At 53.8% G+C, this 23,166-nt stretch overlaps 1 protein-coding gene across 1 annotated transcript in view; it reads left to right on the forward strand.

Annotated features, from left to right (window-relative positions):
- Positions 1 to 22,707, forward strand: part of LOC123747994 (high-affinity choline transporter 1-like) — an 891,202-nt gene extending 868,495 nt beyond the window's left edge. Inside the window, exon 15 of the mRNA XM_069313991.1 lies at positions 19,841 to 22,707. Coding sequence (XP_069170092.1) covers positions 19,841 to 20,060 — 220 coding nt within the window. The 3' untranslated portion in view covers positions 20,061 to 22,707. The remainder of the gene's footprint in view (positions 1 to 19,840) is intronic.
- The last annotated feature ends 459 nt before the right edge of the window (positions 22,708 to 23,166 follow it).

Genomic DNA, 23,166 nt, shown 5'->3' on the forward strand with positions numbered 1-23,166 from the left:
GACACACACTCAGTCCCCATGGTGACACACACACACACACACACAGTCACCATGGTGACCCACACACACTCAGTCACCATGGTGACCCACACACACAGTGTCCCCATGGTGACCCACACACACACAGTCACATTGGTGACCCACACACTCAGTCACCATGGTGACCCACACACACAGTCCCTATGGTGACACACACACACACACACACACACAGGTGATAAGAAAAGAAAGGACACAGAGACAGGGAGGAGGAGTGACACTACTAATAAAGCGGAAATGGAAGTTTGATGAGCTGGAAAATCCGGGTACCAATGAAAGCACAAGCTTCATACATGGAACTCTGACAGTGGATGGGAAGAAGATTGTAATCTTGATACTCTACAATCCTCCACCAAACAGTAGAAGGCCCAGGCAGGAGTACGAGGACAGCAACAAGACATGTATGGATGAACTGCAGAGGGCAGCAACTTTAGCGCATAGAATGAGAGCGAAGCTGCTGGTCATGGGGGACCTAAATGACGGAGAGATAGATTGGGAAACGAGGAATCCCCATGGCGGAGAGGAGACCTGGGGAGCGAAGCTGGTAGACGTTATTGACAGGAATTTCCTAACACGGCATGTGAAAGAAGATACTAGGGAAAGAGGAGGGGATACGCCCAGCCTATTAGATCTCATTATCACTCAGAATGTAGAAGACATCGAGCAGTTGGAACATGAAATACCACTAGGAGCTAGTGACCATTGTGTCCTAGTCTTTGACTACATGATGGAGCTTAAAATTGTGACCAAAGGACAAGAGGTCCGGGAAAGGAGACTTGATTACAGAAAAGGGGACTACAGAAGGATAAGGGACTACCTGGGAGAAGTGCAGTGGGAGGAAGAACTTAGAGGAAAAATAGTGCAAGGTATGATGAACCAAGTCATATTGAAATGCAAGGAGGCTTAAGATAGATTTATTCCAACAATAAAGGAAAAAAGCTGGAGGGAATATAATAACCCATGGTTTAATAGACAGTGTCAGGAAGCAAAGGTGAGAAGCAGGAGGGAGTGGAGGAAGTACAGAAGACAAAGGACAGAGGACAACAGGATTAGATGTAACAGAGCTAGGAATGATTACATTAACATAAGACGAGTGTTGGAAAGAAATTATGAGAATGATATTGCAGTCAAAGCGAAAAAGCAACCAAAATTACTACATAGCCATATAAGAAGGAAGATGTCGGTAAATGACCAAGTGACAAGACTGAGGAAAACAGAAGGGGCATATACAGAAAGCGACAAGGAAATCTGCGAGGTACTGAATGCAAAATTCCATGGAGTGTTCACAACCGAGCCTGAGCAGCTCCCATTGTTAGAAGAGATTACCCAAGATGAAAGACTATCAGATATAGAGGTGACAGCAGAGGATGTAATGAAACAGTTGACAACACTGGATGCAAATAAAGCTGTTGGACCAGACAAAGTATCACCGTGGATACTTAAAGAGGCAGCGCAGGCTCTCAGCGTGCCTCTGGCAATGATCTTTAATGAGTCACTTATGTCGGGAGAATTGCCCAGTTGCTGGAAGGAGGCAAATGTCGTACCGATTTTCAAAAAAGGTGATAGGGAGGAGGCACTTAACTACAGACCCGTATCACTGACAAGCATCCCCTGCAAAATACTTGAAAGAATAATTAGGCTAAGACTTGCTGAGCACCTGGAGAGCATTGGGTTTGTAAACAAGCACCAACATGGGTTCTGGACAGGGAAATCATGCCTAACAAACCTTTTAGAATTCTATGATAAAGTAACAAGGATAAGGCAGGACAGAGAAGACTGGGCAGACTGCATATTTCTTGACTGCCAAAAGGCCTTTGATACGGTACCGCACATGAGACTGCTATACAAACTTGAGAGGCAGGCAGGAGTAAGCAGAACGGCCCTAGTATGGGTGAAGAACTACCTAACAGGAAGGAGCCAGAGGGTAATGGTAAGGGGCGAAAAGTCGGACTGGCGAACAGTAACAAGTGGAGTACCTCAAGGATCGGTGCTGGGACCAATCCTCTTTCTAATTTACGTAAATGATATGTTTACAGGAGTGGAATCATACATGTCAATGTTTGCAGATGACGCAAAATTAATGAGAAGAGTTGTGACAGACGAGGATTGTAGGATCCTCCAAGAGGACTTAAACAGGCTGCAGAGATGGTCAGGGAAATGGCTACTGGAGTTTAACACCAGTAAATGTAAAGTTATGGAAATGGGATCAGGTGACAGAAGACCAAAGGGACAGTACACAATGAAGGGGAACAGCCTACCTGTAACGATTCGAGAAAGAGACCTGGGAGTGGATGTGACACCTAATCTAACTCCTGAGGCACATATAAATAGGATAACGACAGCAGCGTACTCTACACTGGCGAAAATTAGAACTTCATTCAGAAACCTAAATGAGGAAGCTTTTAGGGCGCTTTACACTGCCTACGTGAGACCCGTCTAAGAGTATGCCGCGCCATCATGGAGCCCCCACCTGAAGAAACACATAAAGAAACTGGAGAAGGTTCAGAGGTTTGCGACGAGGCTTGTCCCAGAGTTACGAGGGATGGGATATGAAGAGCGGCTGAAGGAACTGAACCTTACGACACTAGAGAAAAGAAGGGAGAGAGGAGATATGATAGGGACATATAAAATACTCAGGGGAATTGACAAAGTGGAAATAGATGAAATGTTCACACGTAATAATAACAGAACGAGGGGACATGGGTGGAAACTGGAAACTCAGATGAGTCACAGAGATGTTAGGAAGTTTTCTTTTAGCGTGAGAGTAGTAGAAAAATGGAATGCACTTGCGGAACAGGTTGTGGAAGCATATACTATTCATACTTTTAAAACTAGGTATGATAGGGAAATGGGACAGGAGTCATTGCTGTAAACAACCGATAGATGGAAAGGCGGGATCCAAGAGTCAATGCTCGATCCTGCAAGCACATATAGGTGAGTACATATAGGTGAGTACACAGTCCCCATGGTGACCCACACACAGTCCCCATGGTGACCCACACACACAGTCCCCATGGTGACCTACACACACACAGTCACCATGGTGACACACACACACAGTCACCATGGTGACACACACACACACCGTCACCGTGGTGACACACACACACACACACACAGTCCCTATGGTGACACACACACAAACACACACACAGTCACCATGGTGACCCACACACACACACAGTCCACATGGTGACCCACACACACACAGTCCCCATGGTGACCCACACACAGTCACCATGGTGACACACACACACAGTCCCCATGGTGACCCCCACACACAGTCCCCATGGTGACTTCCACACACAGTCCCCATGGTGACCCACACACACAGTCACCATGGTGACACACACACACACAGTCCCCATGGTGACCCACACACAGAGTCACCATGGTGACACACACACACTCAGTCCCCATGGTGACACACACACACAGTCACCATGGTGACACACACACACACACACACACAGTCACCATGGTGACCCACACACACACAATCACCATGGTGACCCACACACACTCAGTCCCCATGGTGACCCACACACAGTCCCCATGGTGACCCACACACACTCAGTCCCCATGGTGACCCACACCCACTCAGTCCCCATGGTGACCCACACCCACTCAGTCCCCATGGTGACCCACACCCACTCAATCCCCATGGTGACCCACACCCACTCAGTCCCCATGGTGACCCACACACACTCAGTCCCCATGGTGACCCACACACGCACAGTCCCCATGGTGACCCACACACACTCAGTCACCATGGTGACCCACACACACACAGTAACCATGGTGACCCACACACACTCACCATGGTGATCCACACACAGTCCCCATGGTGACCCACACACACACACAGTCCCCATGGTGACCCACACACACAGTCCCCATGGTGACCCACACACACTCAGTCACCATGGTGACCCACACACAGTCCCCATGGTGACCCACACACACACTCAGTCCCCATGGTGATCCACACACAGTCCCTATGGTGACCCACACACACACAGTCCCCATGGTGACCCACACACACTCACCATGGTGATCCACACACAGTCCCCATGGTGACCCACACACACACTCAGTCACCATGGTGATCCACACACAGTCCCTATGGTGACCCACACACACACAGTCCCCATGGTGACCCACACACACTCACCATGGTGATCCACACACAGTCCCCATGGTGACCCACACACACACACACAGTCCCCATGGTGACCCACACACACAGTCCCCATGGTGACCCACACACACTCAGTCACCATGGTGATCCACACACAGTCCCCATGGTGACCCACACAAACAGTCCCCATGGTGACCCACACACACTCAGTCACCATGGTGACCCACACACACAGTCCCCATGGTGACCCACACACACTCAGTCACCATGGTGACCCACACACAGTCCCCATGGTGACCCACACACACACTCAGTACCATGGTGATCCACACACAGTCCCCATGGTGACCCACACACACACAGTCCCCATGGTGACCCACACACACATTCCCCATGGTGACCCCCACACACAGTCCCCATGGTGACCCACACACAGTCCCTATGGTGACCCCCACACACACAGTCCCCATGGTGACCCCCCCACACACAGTCCCCATGGTGATCCACACACACAGTCCCCATGGTGACCCACACACACAGTCCCCATGGTGACCCACACACAGTCCCCATGGTGACCCACACACACACAGTCCCCATGGTGACCCACACACAGTCCCCATGGTGACCCACACACAGTCCCCATGGTGACACCACACACAGTCCCCATGGTGACCCACACACAGTCCCCATGGTGACCCACACACACAGTCCCCATGGTGACCCACACACAGTCCCCATGGTGACCCCCACACACAGTCCCCATGGTGACCCACACACACAGTCCCCATGGTGACCCACACACACAGTCCCCATGGTGACCCACACACAGTCCCCATGGTGACCCCCACACACACAGTCCCCATGGTGACCCACACACACACAGTCCCCATGGTGACCCACACACAGTCCCCATGGTGACCCACACACACACACAGTCCCCATGGTGACCCCCACACACAGTCCCCATGGTGACCCACACACACACACAGTCCCCATGGTGACCCCCACACACAGTCCCCATGGTGACCCACACACAGTCCCCATGGTGACCCACACACACAGTCCCCATGGTGACCCACACACAGTCCCCATGGTGACCCCCACACAGTCCCCATGGTGACCCAAACACACACACAGTCCCCAAGGTGACCCACACACACACAGTCCCCATGGTGACCCACACACAGTCCCCATGGTGACCCACACACACAGTCCCCATGGTGACCCACACACACAGTCCCCATGGTGACCCCCACACACACAGTCCCCATGGTGACCCCCACACACAGTCCCCATGGTGACCCACACACAGTCCCCATGGTGACCCCCAAAAACACAGTCCCCATGGTGACCCACAAACACACAGTCCCCATGGTGATCCACACACACACAGTCCCCATGGTGACCCACACACAGTCACCATGGTGACCCACACACAGTCACCATGGTGACCCACACACAGTCCCCATGGTGACCCACACACAGTCACCATGGTGACCCACACACAGTCACCATGGTGACCCACACACAGTGTCCCCATGGTGACCCACACACACAGTCCCCATGGTGACCCACACACAGTCCCCATGGTGACCCACACACACAGTCCCCATGGTGATCCACACACACACAGTCCCCATGGTGACCCACACACAGTCACCATGGTGACCCACACACACACAGTCTCCATGGTGACCCAGACACACACAGTCCCCATGGTGACCCACACACACAGTCCCCATGGTGACCCACACACAGTCCCCATGGTGACCCACACACACAGTCCCCATGGTGACCCACACTGTCCCCATGGTGACTCACACTCAGTAACCATGGTGACCCACACACAGTCACCATGGTGACCCACACACACACAGTCCCCATGGTGACCCACACAAACACACAGTCCCCATGGTGACCCACACACACTCAGTCACCATGGTGATCCACACACACACACAGTCACCATGGTGACCCACACACTCAGTCACCATGGTGCTCCACACACAACACAGTCACCATGGTGACCCACACACACTCAGTCACCATGGTGATCCACACACACACACACAGTCACCATGGTGACCCACACACACAGTCACCATGGTGACCCACACACACACAGTCCCCATGGTGACCCACACACACACACAGTCCCCTTGGTGACCCCCACACACAGTCCCCATGGTGACCCACAACAAAGTCCCCATGGTGACCCACACACACAGTCCCCATGGTGACCCACACATAGTCCCCATTGTGACCCACACACACACTCAGTCACCATGGTGAACCACACACAATCCCCATGGTGACCCACACACACACAGTCCCCATGGTGACCCACACACACATTCCCCATGGTGACCCCCACACACAGTCCCCATGGTGACCCACACACACTCCCTATGGTGACCCCCACACACACAGTCCCCATGGTGACCCCCACACACACAGTCCCCATGGTGACCCACACACACAGTCCCCATGGTGACCCACACACAGTCCCCATGGTGACCCACACACACAGTCCCCATGGTGACCCACACACACTCAGTCACCATGGTGATCCACACACAGTCCCCATGGTGACCCACACAAACAGTCCCCATGGTGACCCACACACACTCAGTCACCATGGTGACCCACACACACAGTCCCCATGGTGACCCACACACACTCAGTCACCATGGTGACCCCCACACAGTCCCCATGGTGACCCACACACACACTCAGTACCATGGTGATCCACACACAGTCCCCATGGTGACCCACACACACACAGTCCCCATGGTGACCCACACACACATTCCCCATGGTGACCCCCACACACAGTCCCCATGGTGACCCACACACAGTCCCTATGGTGACCCCCACACACACAGTCCCCATGGTGACCCCCCCACACACAGTCCCCATGGTGATCCACACACACAGTCCCCATGGTGACCCACACACACAGTCCCCATGGTGACCCACACACAGTCCCCATGGTGACCCACACACACACAGTCCCCATGGTGACCCACACACAGTCCCCATGGTGACCCACACACAGTCCCCATGGTGACCCCACACACAGTCCCCATGGTGACCCACACACAGTCCCCATGGTGACCCACACACACAGTCCCCATGGTGACCCACACACAGTCCCCATGGTGACCCCCACACACAGTCCCCATGGTGACCCACACACACAGTCCCCATGGTGACCCACACACACAGTCCCCATGGTGACCCACACACAGTCCCCATGGTGACCCCCACACACACAGTCCCCATGGTGACCCACACACACACAGTCCCCATGGTGACCCACACACAGTCCCCATGGTTACCCACACACACACACAGTCCCCATGGTGACCCCCACACACAGTCCCCATGGTGACCCACACACACACACAGTCCCCATGGTGACCCCCACACACAGTCCCCATGGTGACCCACACACAGTCCCCATGGTGACCCACACACACAGTCCCCATGGTGACCCACACACAGTCCCCATGGTGACCCCCACACAGTCCCCATGGTGACCCACACACACACACAGTCCCCAACTTGACCCACACACACACAGTCCCCATGGTGACCCACACACAGTCCCCATGGTGACCCACACACACAGTCCCCATGGTGACCCACACACACAGTCCCCATGGTGACCCCCACACTCACAGTCCCCATGGTGACCCCCACACACAGTCCCCATGGTGACCCACACACAGTCCCCATGGTGACCCCCACACACACAGTCCCCATGGTGACCCACAAACACACAGTCCCCATGGTGATCCACACACACACAGTCCCCATGGTGACCCACACACAGTCACCATGGTGACCCACACACAGTCACCATGGTGACCCACACACAGTCCCCATGGTGACCCACACACAGTCACCATGGTGACCCACACACAGTCACCATGGTGACCCACACACAGTGTCCCCATGGTGACCCACACACACAGTCCCCATGGTGACCCACACACAGTCCCCATGGTGACCCACACACACAGTCCCCATGGTGATCCACACACACACAGTCCCCATGGTGACCCACACACAGTCACCATGGTGACCCACACACACACAGTCTCCATGGTGACCCAGACACACACAGTCCCCATGGTGACCCACACACACAGTCCCCATGGTGACCCACACACAGTCCCCATGGTGACCCACACACACAGTCCCCATGGTGACCCACACTGTCCCCATGGTGACTCACACTCAGTAACCATGGTGACCCACACACAGTCACCATGGTGACCCACACACACACAGTCCCCATGGTGACCCACACAAACACACAGTCCCCATGGTGACCCACACACACTCAGTCACCATGGTGATCCACACACACACACAGTCACCATGGTGACCCACACACTCAGTCACCATGGTGCTCCACACACAACACAGTCACCATGGTGACCCACACACACTCAGTCACCATGGTGATCCACACACACACACACAGTGACCATGGTGACCCACACACACAGTGACCATGGTGACCCACACACACACAGTCCCCATGGTGACCCACACACACACACAGTCCCCTTGGTGACCCCCACACACAGTCCCCATGGTGACCCACAACGAAGTCCCCATGGTGACCCACACACACAATCCCCATGGTGACCCACACATAGTCCCCATTGTGACCCACACACACACTCAGTCACCATGGTGAACCACACACAATCCCCATGGTGACCCACACACACACAGTCCCCATGGTGACCCACACACACATTCCCCATGGTGACCCCCACACACAGTCCCCATGGTGACCCACACACACTCCCTATGGTGACCCCCACACACACAGTCCCCATGGTGACCCCCACACACACAGTCCCCATGGTGACCCACACACACAGTCCCCATGGTGACCCACACACAGTCCCCATGGTGACCCACACACACAGTCCCCATGGTGACCCACACACAGTCCTCATGGTGACCCACACACACAGTCCCAATGGTGACCCACACACAGTCCCCATGGTGACCCACACACACAGTCCCCATGGTGACCCACACACACAGTCCCAATGGTGACCCACACACAGTCCCCATGGTGACCCCCATCACACACAGTCCCCATGGTGACCCCCACACACAGTCCCCATGGTGAGCCACACACAGTCCCCATGGTGACCCCCACACAGTCCCCAAGGTGACCCACACACAGTCACCATGGTGACCCACACACAGTCACCATGGTGACCCACACACAGTCACCATGGTGACCCACACACAGTCCCCATGGTGACCCACACACAGTCACCATGGTGACCCACACACAGTCACCATGGTGACCCACACACAGTCCCCATGGTGACCCACACACAGTCCCCATGGTGACCCCCACACACAGTCCCCATGGTGACCCACACACTGTCCCCATGGTGACCCCCACACACATAGTCCCCATGGTGACTCACACACACACAGTCCCCATGGTGACCCACACACAGTCCCCATGGTGACCCACACACACACAGTCCCCATGGTGATCCACACACAGTCCCCATGGTGACCCACACACAGTCCCCATGGTGACCCCCACACACAGTCCCCATGGTGACCCACACACAGTCCCCATAATGACCCACACACAGTACCCATGGTGACCCACACACAGTCCCCATGGTGACCCACACACACAGTCCCCATGGTGACCCACACACAGTCCCCATGGTGACCCACACACACAGTCCCCATGGTGACCCACACACACAGTCCCCATGGTGACCCCCACACACACAGTCCCCATGGTGACCCCCACACACAGTCCCCATGGTGACCCACACACAGTCCCCATGGTGACCCCCATACACACAGTCCCCATGGTGACCCACACACACAGTCCCCATGGTGATCCACACACACACAGTCCCCGTGGTGACCCACACACAGTCACCATGGTGACCCACACACAGTCCCCATGGTGACCCACACACAGTCACCATGGTGACCCACACACAGTCCCCATGGTGACCCACACACACAGTCCCCATGGTGACCCCCACACACACAGTCCCCATGGTGACCCCCACACACACAGTCCCCATGGTGACCCACACACACACAGTCCCCATGGTGATCCACACACACACAGTCCCCATGGTGACCCACACACAGTCACCATGGTGACCCACACACAGTCACCATGGTGACCCACACACAGTCCCCATGGTGACCCACACACAGTCACCATAGTGACCCACACACAGTCACCATGGTGACCCACACACAGTCACCATGGTGACTCACACACAGTGTCCCTATGGTGACCCACACACACAGTCCCCATGGTGACCCACACACAGTCCCCATGGTGACCCACACACACACAGTCCCCATGGTGATCCACACACACACACAGTCCCCATGGTGACCCACACACACACAGTCTCCATGGTGACCCAGAAACACACAGTCCCCATGGTGACCCACACACACAGTCCCCATGGTGACCCACACACAGTCCCCATGGTGACCCACACACACACAGTCCCCATGGTGACCCACACTGTCCCCATGGTGACTCACACTCAGTCACCATGGTGACCCACACACAGTCACGATTGGTGACCTACACACACAGTCCCCATTGTGACCCACACACACACACAGTCCCCATGGTGACCCACACACACTCAGTCACCATGGTGATCCACACATACACAGTGACCATGGTGACCCACACACTCAGTCACCATGGTGATCCACACACATACACAGTCACCATGGTGACCCACACACACTCAGTCACCATGGTGATCCACACACACACACAGTCACCATGGTGACCCACACACACAGTCACCATGGTGACCCACACACTCAGTCCCCATGGTGACCCACACACACTCAGTCAACATGGTGATCCACACACACACACAGTCACCATGGTGACCCACACACACTCAGTCACCATGGTGACCCACACACACACACAGTCACCATGGTGACCCACACACACTCAGTCACCATGGTGATCCACACACACACACAGTCCCCATGGTGACCCACACACACAGTCACCATGGTGACCCACACACTCAGTCCCCATGGTGACCCACACACACACAGGCCCCATGGTGACCCACACACACAGTCACCATGGTGACCCACACACTCAGTCCCCATGGCGACCCACACACACACAGGCCCAATGGTGACCCACACACACTCAGTCCCCATGGTGAACCACACACACACAGTCACCATGGTGACCCACACACTCAGTCCCCATGGTGACCCACACACACAGTCCCCATGGTGACCCACACACACTCAGTCACCATGGTGACCCACACACAATCCCCATGGTGACCCACACACAGTCCCCATGGTGACCCACACACACACAGGCCCCATGGTGACCCACACACACACACAGTCCCCATGGTGACCCACACACACACAGTCACCATGGTGACCCACACTCACACAGGCCCCATGGTGACCCACACACACACAGGCCCCATGGTGACCCACACACACACAGTCACCATGGTGACACACACACACACACACACACAGTCCCCATGGTGACCCACACACACACAGTCACCATGGTGACACGCACACACACACACACAGGCTCCATGGTGACCCACACACACACAGTCACCATGGTGACCCACACACTCAGTCACCATCGTGACCCACACACACTCAGTCACCATGGTAACCCACACACACTCAGTCACCATGGTGACCCACACACACACAGTCCCCATGGTGACCCACACACACTCAGTCACCATGGTGACCCACACACACAGTCCCCATGGTGACCCACACACTCAGTCACCATGGTGATCCACACACACACACAGTCACCATGGTGACCCACACACACTCAGTCACCATGGTGATTCACACACACACACAGTCGCCATGGTGACCCACACACACAGTCACCATGGTGACCCACACACTCAGTCCCCATGGTGACCCACACACACTCAGTCAACATGGTGATCCACACACACACACAGTCACCATGGTGACCCACACACACAGTCACCATGGTGACCCACACACTCAGTCCCCATGGTGACCCACACACACTCAGTCAACATGGTGATCCACACACACACACAGTCACCATGGTGACCCACACACACACAGTCCCCATGGTGACCCACACACACACAGTCCCCATGGTGACCCACACACAGTCCCCATGGTGACCCACACACACACAGTCCCCATGGTGACCCACACTGTCCCCATGGTGACTCACACTCAGTCACCATGGTGACCCACACACAGTCACGATTGGTGACCTACACACACAGTCCCCATGGTGACCCACACACACACACAGTCCCCATGGTGACCCACACACACTCAGTCACCATGGTGATCCACACATACACAGTGACCATGGTGACCCACACACTCAGTCACCATGGTGATCCACACACATACACAGTCACCATGGTGACCCACACACACTCAGTCACCATGGTGATCCACACACACACACACAGTCACCATGGTGACCCACACACACAGTCACCATGGTGACCCACACACTCAGTCCCCATGGTGACCCACACACACTCAGTCAACATGGTGATCCACACACACACACAGTCACCATGGTGACCCACACACACTCAGTCACCATGGTGACCCACACACACACACAGTCACCATGGTGACCCACACACACTCAGTCACCATGGTGATCCACACACACACACAGTCCCCATGGTGACCCACACACACAGTCACCATGGTGACCCACACACTCAGTCCCCATGGTGACTCACACACACACAGGCCCCATGGTGACCCACACACACAGTCACCATGGTGACCCACACACTCAGTCCCCATGGCGACCCACACACACACAGGCCCAATGGTGACCCACACACACTCAGTCCCCATGGTGAACCACACACACACAGTCACCATGGTGACCCACACACTCAGTCCCCATGGTGACCCACACACACAGTCCCCATGGTGACCCACACACACTCAGTCACCATGGTGACCCACACACAATCCCCATGGTGACCCACACACAGTCCCCATGGTGACCCACACACACACAGGCCCCATGGTGACCCACACACACACAGTCCCCATGGTGACCCACACACACACAGTCACCATGGTGACCCACACTCACACAGGCCCCATGGTGACCCACACACACACAGGCCCCATGGTAACCCACACACACACAGTCACCATGGTGACACACACACACACACACACACAGTCCCCATGGTGACCCACACACACACAGTCACCATGGTGACACGCACACACACACACAGGCCCCATGGTGACCCACACACACACAGTCCCCATGGTGACCCACACACACTCAGTCACCATGGTGACCCACACACTCAGTCACCATCGTGACCCACACACACTCAGTCACCATGGTAACCCACACACACTCAGTCACCATGGTGACCCACACACACACAGTCCCCATGGTGACCCACACACACTCAGTCACCATGGTGACCCACACACACAGTCCCCATGGTGACCCACACACTCAGTCACCATGGTGATCCACACACACACACAGTCACCATGGTGACCCACACACACTCAGTCACCATGGTGATTCACACACACACACAGTCGCCATGGTGACCCACACACACAGTCACCATGGTGACCCACACACTCAGTCCCCATGGTGACCCACACACACTCAGTCAACATGGTGATCCACACACACACACAGTCACCATGGTGACCCACACACACTCAGTCACCATGGTGACCCACACACACACACAGTCACCATGGTGACCCACACACACTCAGTCACCATGGTGATCCACACACACACACAGTCCCCATGGTGACCCACACACACAGTCACCATGGTGACCCACACACTCAGTCCCCATGGCGACCCACACACACACAGGCCCAATGGTGACCCACACACACTCAGTCCCCATGGTGAACCACACACACACAGTCACCATGGTGACCCACACACTCAGTCCCCATGGTGACCCACACACTGTCCCCATGGTGACCCACACACACTCAGTCCCTATGGTGACCCACACACAGTCCCCATGGTGACCCACACACAGTCCCCATGGTGACCCACACACACAGTCCCCATGGTGACCCACACACACACAGTCACCATGGTGACACACACACACACAGTCACCATGGTGACACACACACACACACACAGTCCCCATGGTGATCCACACACACACACTGTCCCCATGGTGACCCACACACAGTCCCCATGGTGATCCACACAAACACAGGCCCCATGGTGACCCACACACACACAGTCCCCATGGTGACCCACACACACACAGTCACCATGGTGACCCACACTCACACAGGCCCCATGGTGACCCACACACGCTCAGGCCCCATGGTGACCCACACACACACAGTCACCATGGTGACACACACACACACAGTCTCCATGGTGACCCACACACACACAGTCACCATGGTGACACGCACACACACACACAGGCCCCATGGTGACCCACACACACACAGTCCCCATGGTGACCCACACACACTCAGTCACCATGGTGACCCACACACTCAGTCACCATGGTGACCCACACACACTCAGTCACCATGGTAACTCACACACACTCAGTCACCATGGTGACCCACACACACACAGTCTCCCATGGTGACCCACACACACTCAGTCACCATGGTGACCCACACACACAGTCCCTATGGTGACCCACACACTCAGTCACCATGGTAACCCACACACACTCAGTCACCATGGTGACCCACACACACTCAGTCACCATGGTAACCCACACACACACAGTCCCCATGGTGACCCACACACACACAGTCACCATGGTGACACACACACACAGGCCCCATGGTGACCCACACACACACAGTCCCCATGGTGACCCACACACACTCAGTCACCATGGTGACCCACACACACTCAGTCACCATGGTGACCCACACACACTCAGTCACTATGGTGACCCACACACACTCAGTCACCATGGTGACCCACACACACTCAGTCACCATGGTGATCCACACACATACACAGTCACCATGGTGACCCACACACACTCAGTCACTATGGTGATCCACACACACACACAGTCACCATGGTGACCCACACACACAGTCACCATGGTGACCCACACACTCAGTCCCCATGGTGACCCACACACACTCAGTCAACATGGTGATCCACACACACACACAGTCACCATGGTGACCCACACACACTCAGTCACCATGGTGACCCACACACACACACAGTCACCATGGTGACCCACACACACTCAGTCACCATGGTGATCCACACACACACACAGTCCCCATGGTGACCCACACACACAGTCACCATGGTGACCCACACACTCAGTCCCCATGGTGACCCACACACACACAGGCCCCATGGTGACCCACACACACAGTCACCATGGTGACCCACACCCTCATTCCCCATGGCGACCCACACACACACAGGCCCAATGGTGACCCACACACACTCAGTCCCCATGGTGAACCACACACACACAGTCACCATGGTGACCCACACACTCAGTCCCCATGGTGACCCACACACACAGTCCCCATGGTGACCCACACACACTCAGTCACCATGGTGACCCACACACAATCCCCATGGTGACCCACACACAGTCCCCATGGTGACCCACACACACACAGGCCCCATGGTGACCCACACACACACAGTCACCATGGTGATCCACACACATACACAGTCACCATGGTGACCCACACACACTCAGTCAACATGGTGATCCACACACACACACAGTCACCATGGTGACCCACACACACACAGTCCCCATGGTGACCCACACACCCACAGTCCCCATGGTGACCCACACACAGTCCCCATGGTGACCCACACACACACAGTCCCCATGGTGACCCACACTGTCCCCATGGTGACTCACACTCAGTCACCATGGTGACCCACACACAGTCACGATTGGTGACCTACACACACAGTCCCCATGGTGACCCACACACACACACAGTCCCCATGGTGACCCACACACACTCAGTCACCATGGTGATCCACACATACACAGTGACCATGGTGACCCACACACTCAGTCACCATGGTGATCCACACACATACACAGTCACCATGGTGACCCACACACACTCAGTCACCATGGTGATCCACACACACACACAGTCACCATGGTGACCCACACACACAGTCACCATGGTGACCCACACACTCAGTCCCCATGGTGACCCACACACACTCAGTCATCATGGTGATCCACACACACACACAGTCACCATGGTGACCCACACACACTCAGTCACCATGGTGACCCACACACACACACAGTCACCATGGTGACCCACACACACTCAGTCACCATGGTGATCCACACACACACACAGTCCCCATGGTCACCCACACACACAGTCACCATGGTGACCCACACACTCAGTCCCCATGGTGACCCACACACACACAGGCCCCATGGTGACCCACACACACAGTCACCATGGTGACCCACACACTCAGTCCCCATGGCGACCCACACACACACACAGTCCCCATGGTGACCCACACACACTCAGTCACCATGGTGATCCACACATACACAGTGACCATGGTGACCCACACACTCAGTCACCATGGTGATCCACACACATACACAGTCACCATGGTGACCCACACACACTCAGTCACCATGGTGATCCACACACACACACAGTCACCATGGTGACCCACACACACAGTCACCATGGTGACCCACACACTCAGTCCCCATGGTGACCCACACACACTCAGTCAACATGGTGATCCACACACACACACAGTCACCATGGTGACCCACACACACTCAGTCACCGTGGTGACCCACACACACACACAGTCACCATGGTGACCCACACACACTCAGTCACCATGGTGATCCACACACACACACAGTCCCCATGGTGACCCACACACACAGTCACCATGGTGACCCACACACTCAGTCCCCATGGTGACCCACACACACACAGGCCCCATGGTGACCCACACACACAGTCACCATGGTGACCCACACACTCAGTCCCCATGGCGACCCACACACACACAGGCCCAATGGTGACCCACACACACTCAGTCCCCATGGTGAACCACACACACACAGTCACCATGGTGACCCACACACTCAGTCCCCATGGTGACCCACACACACAGTCCCCATGGTGACCCACACACACTCAGTCACCATGGTGACCCACACACAATCCCCATGGTGACCCACACACAGTCCCCATGGTGACCCACACACACACAGGCCCCATGGTGACCCACACACACACAGTCCCCATGGTGACCCACACACACACAGTCACCATGGTGACCCACACTCACACAGGCCCCATGGTGACCCACACACACACAGGCCCCATGGTGACCCACACACACACAGTCACCATGGTGACACACACACACACACACACACAGTCCCCATGGTGACCCACACACACACAGTCACCATGGTGACACGCCCACACACACACAGGCCCCATGGTGACCCACACACACACAGTCCCCATGGTGACCCACACACACTCAGTCACCATGGTGACCCACACACTCAGTCACCATCGTGACCCACACACACTCAGTCATCATGGTAACCCACACACACTCAGTCACCATGGTGACCCACACACACAGTCCCCATGGTGACCCACACACTCAGTCACCATGGTGATCCACACACACACACAGTCACCATGGTGACCCACACACACTCAGTCACCATGGTGATTCACACACACACACAGTCGCCATGGTGACCCACACACACAGTCACCATGGTGACCCACACACTCAGTCCCCATGGTGACCCACACACACTCAGTCAACATGGTGATCCACACACACACACAGTCACCATGGTGACCCACACACACTCAGTCACCATGGTGACCCACACACACACACAGTCACCATGGTGACCCACACACACTCAGTCACCATGGTGATCCACACACACACACAGTCCCCATGGTGACCCATACACACTCAGCCACCATGGTGATCCACACACACAGTCCCCATGGTGACCCACACACACAGTCACCATGGTGACCCACACACACAGTCCCCATGGTGACCCACACACACAGTCACCATGGTGACCCACACACTCAGTCCCCATGGTGACCCACACACACACAGGCCCCATGGTGACCCACACACACAGTCACCATGGTGACCCACACACTCAGTCCCCATGGCGACCCACACACACACAGGCCCAATGGTGACCCACACACACTCAGTCCCCATGGTGAACCACACACACACAGTCACCATGGTGACCCACACACTCAGTCCCCATGGTGACCCACACACACTCAGTCACCATGGTGACCCACACACTGTCCCCATGGTGACCCACACACACTCAGTCCCCATGGTGACCCACACACACTCAGTCCCTATGGTGACCCACACACAGTCCCCATGGTGACCCACACACAGTCCCCATGGTGACCCACACACACAGTCCCCATGGTGACCCACACACACACAGTCACCATGGTGACACACACACACACAGTCACCATGGTGACACACACACACACACACACAGTCCCCATGGTGATCCACACACACACACTGTCCTAATGGTGACCCACACACAGTCCCCATGGTGATCCACACACACACAGGCCCCATGGTGACCCACACACACACAGTCCCCATGGTGACCCACACACACACAGTCACCATGGTGACCCACACTCACACAGGCCCCATGGTGACCCACACACGCTCAGGCCCCATGGTGACCCACACACACACAGTCACCATGGTGACACACACACACACACACAGTCTCCATGGTGACCCACACACACACAGTCACCATGGTGACACGCACACACACACACAGGCCCCATGGTGACCCACACACACACAGTCCCCATGGTGACCCACACACACTCAGTCACCATGGTGACCCACACACTCAGTCACCATGGTGACCCACACACACTCAGTCACCATGGTAACCCACACACACTCAGTCACCATGGTGGCCCACACACACACAGTCCCCATGGTGACCCACACACACTCAGTCACCATCGTGACCCACACACTCAGTCACCATGGTAACCCACACACACTCAGTCACCATGGTGACCCACACACACTCAGTCACCATGGTAACCCACACACACACAGTCCCCATGGTGACCCACACACACACAGTCACCATGGTGACACACACACACACACACAGGCCCCATGGTGACCCACACACACACAGTCCCCATGGTGACCCACACACACTCAGTCACCATGGTGACCCACACACACTCAGTCACCATGGTGACCCACACACACTCTGTCACTATGGTGACCCACACACACTCAGTCACCATGGTGACCCACACACACTCAGTCACCATGGTGACCCACACACACTCAGTCACCATGGTGACCCACACACACTCAGTCGCCATGGTGACCCACACACACTCAGTCCCCACAGTGGTCGACTCTGAGTATCATATTTACTGTGAGTTAGGATTGGATAATTTGATCAGTAACCAAGACTCTCTCCTCTTCCCTGTGTGTGTCAGGACGCTGTCCATGCTGGTGACGATGGTGAGCCTGGTGACGGTGTCGTGGGTCACCAAGCGCCTGCACCAGGCCGGGAGGCTCCGGGACGTGCTGGAGGTCTTCAGTGAGGAGAGGAAGGGGATGGTGGACCAGCCTGGAGAGACCTGCCCCTCAGGCATAGACAATCTCGCCCTCGACCACTCTCTCCACCCCAAGCCTATAGAAATGGCTCACTTATAGCTCCGTGTTCTGTGTCGACAACGTTTGATAACGCTGTGACGTTGTTGCTGGTAGCATGCATACATTTCATGTTTGTGTTGGAGATAATTGAGATGGTAAATGTCTGATAATTAAAGTACAATACTGTTACTCTGTCGCCTACGGTTACAGCATTAGTAATGGTGAATGGCGTCCCAAACATGACATATGCTAGACTTTAGCTGCTGTTTCTTGACCAAAAGTGTGCGGGCCTCCCTCAGAGCCACGGAACATTCCTAGAGCTCCAGACGTGTTGCCGTGATCGATTGCTTCAAAACTACTATTCATTCAGTGTGAGGACTGGTTGATTTAGTTCCCAGGGGGTTAGTCAGATTGATATTAACAGACAAGAACGTTTTCTTAGCCATTAAAATCAACTTTTCGAAAATCTTGCACTTGAACAGAATGCTCTCCTACAAATTTATTCTGTTCTATGCTAAATCTGAATTCTTTGTGATCACTGTTCCTTAGCTAACTACCTATAGGGAACCAACCTGTGAGATTTATATTTATTTAATTTATATGAATTTATATAGAATTTATATAAAATTTATATTTACGTTAATTTATATATTTCGATTGCATATGATATGATATGTTTTGTGGACTGTATCGCCTCAGTCGTGCTTTAACTTTTGCCCCTCCTGCGGTCCCTGTTCCTCTTTATCACTCCTTCTTTCTGTCCGGTTATCTCGCTTACAGGATTCTCTTTCAGTTCGTGTTGCTAATATTTCTCCTCGTGTTGTTCCTTCTTTGCCCCCGTGGAGAGTCTCCCTTCCGCAGTTTTGTACATCCTTAACCCGCATCACTAAAGCTTTTATCCCTCCTACGGTTCTAAAACGCCTTTTCCTTGAGCACTTTTCTTCTCACTCCCGCTCTGTTTCCGTCTTCACCGATGGGTCTAAGTTTACGGACGGTGTTGGCTACTCTGTTGTTTTTCCTGATTGCGCTTATGTGTCGCTTACCTCCGGAGACTAGCATCTTCACAGCGGAGCTTGATGCTATTCTCTATGCTCTTCGTCTCCTGCTTTTTCGTTGTCAATCTTCCTTTGTAGTTGTTGTTGACTCTCTTAGTGCCCTCATGGCTCTCGGGTCCTTTAATCCAGTTCATCCAGTGGTTGTCGAGATCCAGCAATGGCTGTTTCTTGTTCACAGTAAATTTAAGTCGGTTGAGTTTTGTTGGGTTCCCAGCCATATTGGTGTCTCTTTAAATAAGCGTGCGGATGCTACCGCCAGGGAAGCTATCTGCTCTTGTCCCATCTCTCATAAAGGTATTCCTTATTCCGACTTTTACCCAGTTATTCATTCCTCCATCCTTACCCGTTGGCAGGCTTGTTGGCCGTCTGTTACTGGTAACAAACTACGTACTCTTAAGAGTTGTGTGTCCTCGTGGCCGTCCTCCTACCACCGTAACCGGCGATGGGAAACGGCTCTGGCGAGGTTGCGTATTGGCCATACTCGCTTAACTCATGGTCACTTGATGGAGCGTCACCCTGCTCTTTATTGTTCTAATTGCATTGTCCCTCTCACGGTCGTGCATATCCTTGTTAAATGTCCTGACTTCCGGGACGAGCGTGTGTCTTGTTTTCGGACCGTCCCTCGCGGTCGCTTGTCTCGATAGTATTCTTGGTGACTCGGATATTTTTGATATCGTTCACCTTATGCGTTTCTGTTCTCGTTTTGGCATCCTTGGTGATATTTAGCGCCCTCTGATTATCCCGCACATTTGATGGTGCTACATAGCCTTCCTGGTTTGGTGCTTTCTTTTGATAATTACCTTACCTTGTGGACTGTGTTTCCGCAAATTCTCACAAATCGACTCATTTACACATTAGGGTGGGTTTATATTAAACTTATACGTGTATTCAATCAAAATTGATTGACTGACATTTAATACAGGATTAGACTACATATATTAGTAATTAACAATGGGAGATCTTATCTTATTGTATGGCAGGCCTGGTCCACCAGGTATAAACAAGGATGATGACACCAAATAATCCTGGTGGTTGAGGCTGGTATCAACACCAGGTACTGGTGTACCCAGTAACTGTTGCTTCCTCTTCTATTGTTCCTGTCAAAGGGCACTTGTAATAATAGCAATAATCATATATATATGACAACTATAACAGAGGAAATATTGCCAATTTAAATAAAGAGATAAGATATTACTCACTCGAGGTTGGGCGCTGCCCCACGTGTTAAGCAGAAAATAATCCTACCTAACATTACTGGCCAGAAATGACTAGATAAAATTTCGGATAGACACTTCCCATGTTTAGATGTTGACTGCGTGTTTATGATGGTAGCGCTAATTTATTCTCCATAACACTTCATTCAAGGGAGAGTATTATTGGAGCTGTTGATCTGCTCCTGCGATTCTGGTCTCAGAATAATGGCTGACTTTTGGCCTCCATCCCACTGACGCCCTTGTTCTCCAGATACGTCGAGGGGCAGCGACCAACCCCGAGTGAGTAATATCTCATCTCTTTATTTAAATTGGCAATATTTTCTCTGTTATTGCTGTCATATATATATGATTATTGCTATTGTTGCAAGTGCCCGTTGACAGGAAAAATGGAAGAGGAAGCAACAGTTACTGGGTACACCAGTACTTGGTGATGATACCAGCCTTAACCACCAGGATTGTTTGGTGTGATCATCCTTGTTTATACCTGGTGGACCAGGAATACCATACAATAAGATAAGGCCTCCCAGTGTTAGAAGAAGTGTTAGAAAGGTCACATTTACTCTATTTTGGTACTAATAATTAAGTTAATTCAAGTGAAATGTTTTTATGATGTTAACAGTCCAACGACTGCTGTACTAAGAATAATTGCCAGCAGAATAGCTGGTGAATTTAGTAGCGACATGGCAATGAAATTTCCGTTTTCTACGGGAGGAAAATTTACTGCCTCTTTCTGCCTCCTGCTTGCTGACTTCTACTGCCTCCTCCCTCCCTGTCCAGCTCGTTGTTGCCGTGAAGGGGCTTGGTGGGTGGCTGCCGGAGTGTGATGCTCCTTAAGACAGTCCTCTGTCCTTTTTGTAGCCTTGTGCTCCTGCTGCTGTCCTCTCTAATTCTGCTGGA

The sequence above is a fragment of the Procambarus clarkii genome, chromosome 7 (assembly GCF_040958095.1).
Source record: "Procambarus clarkii isolate CNS0578487 chromosome 7, FALCON_Pclarkii_2.0, whole genome shotgun sequence".
Taxonomy (NCBI): Eukaryota; Metazoa; Arthropoda; class Malacostraca; order Decapoda; family Cambaridae; genus Procambarus; species Procambarus clarkii.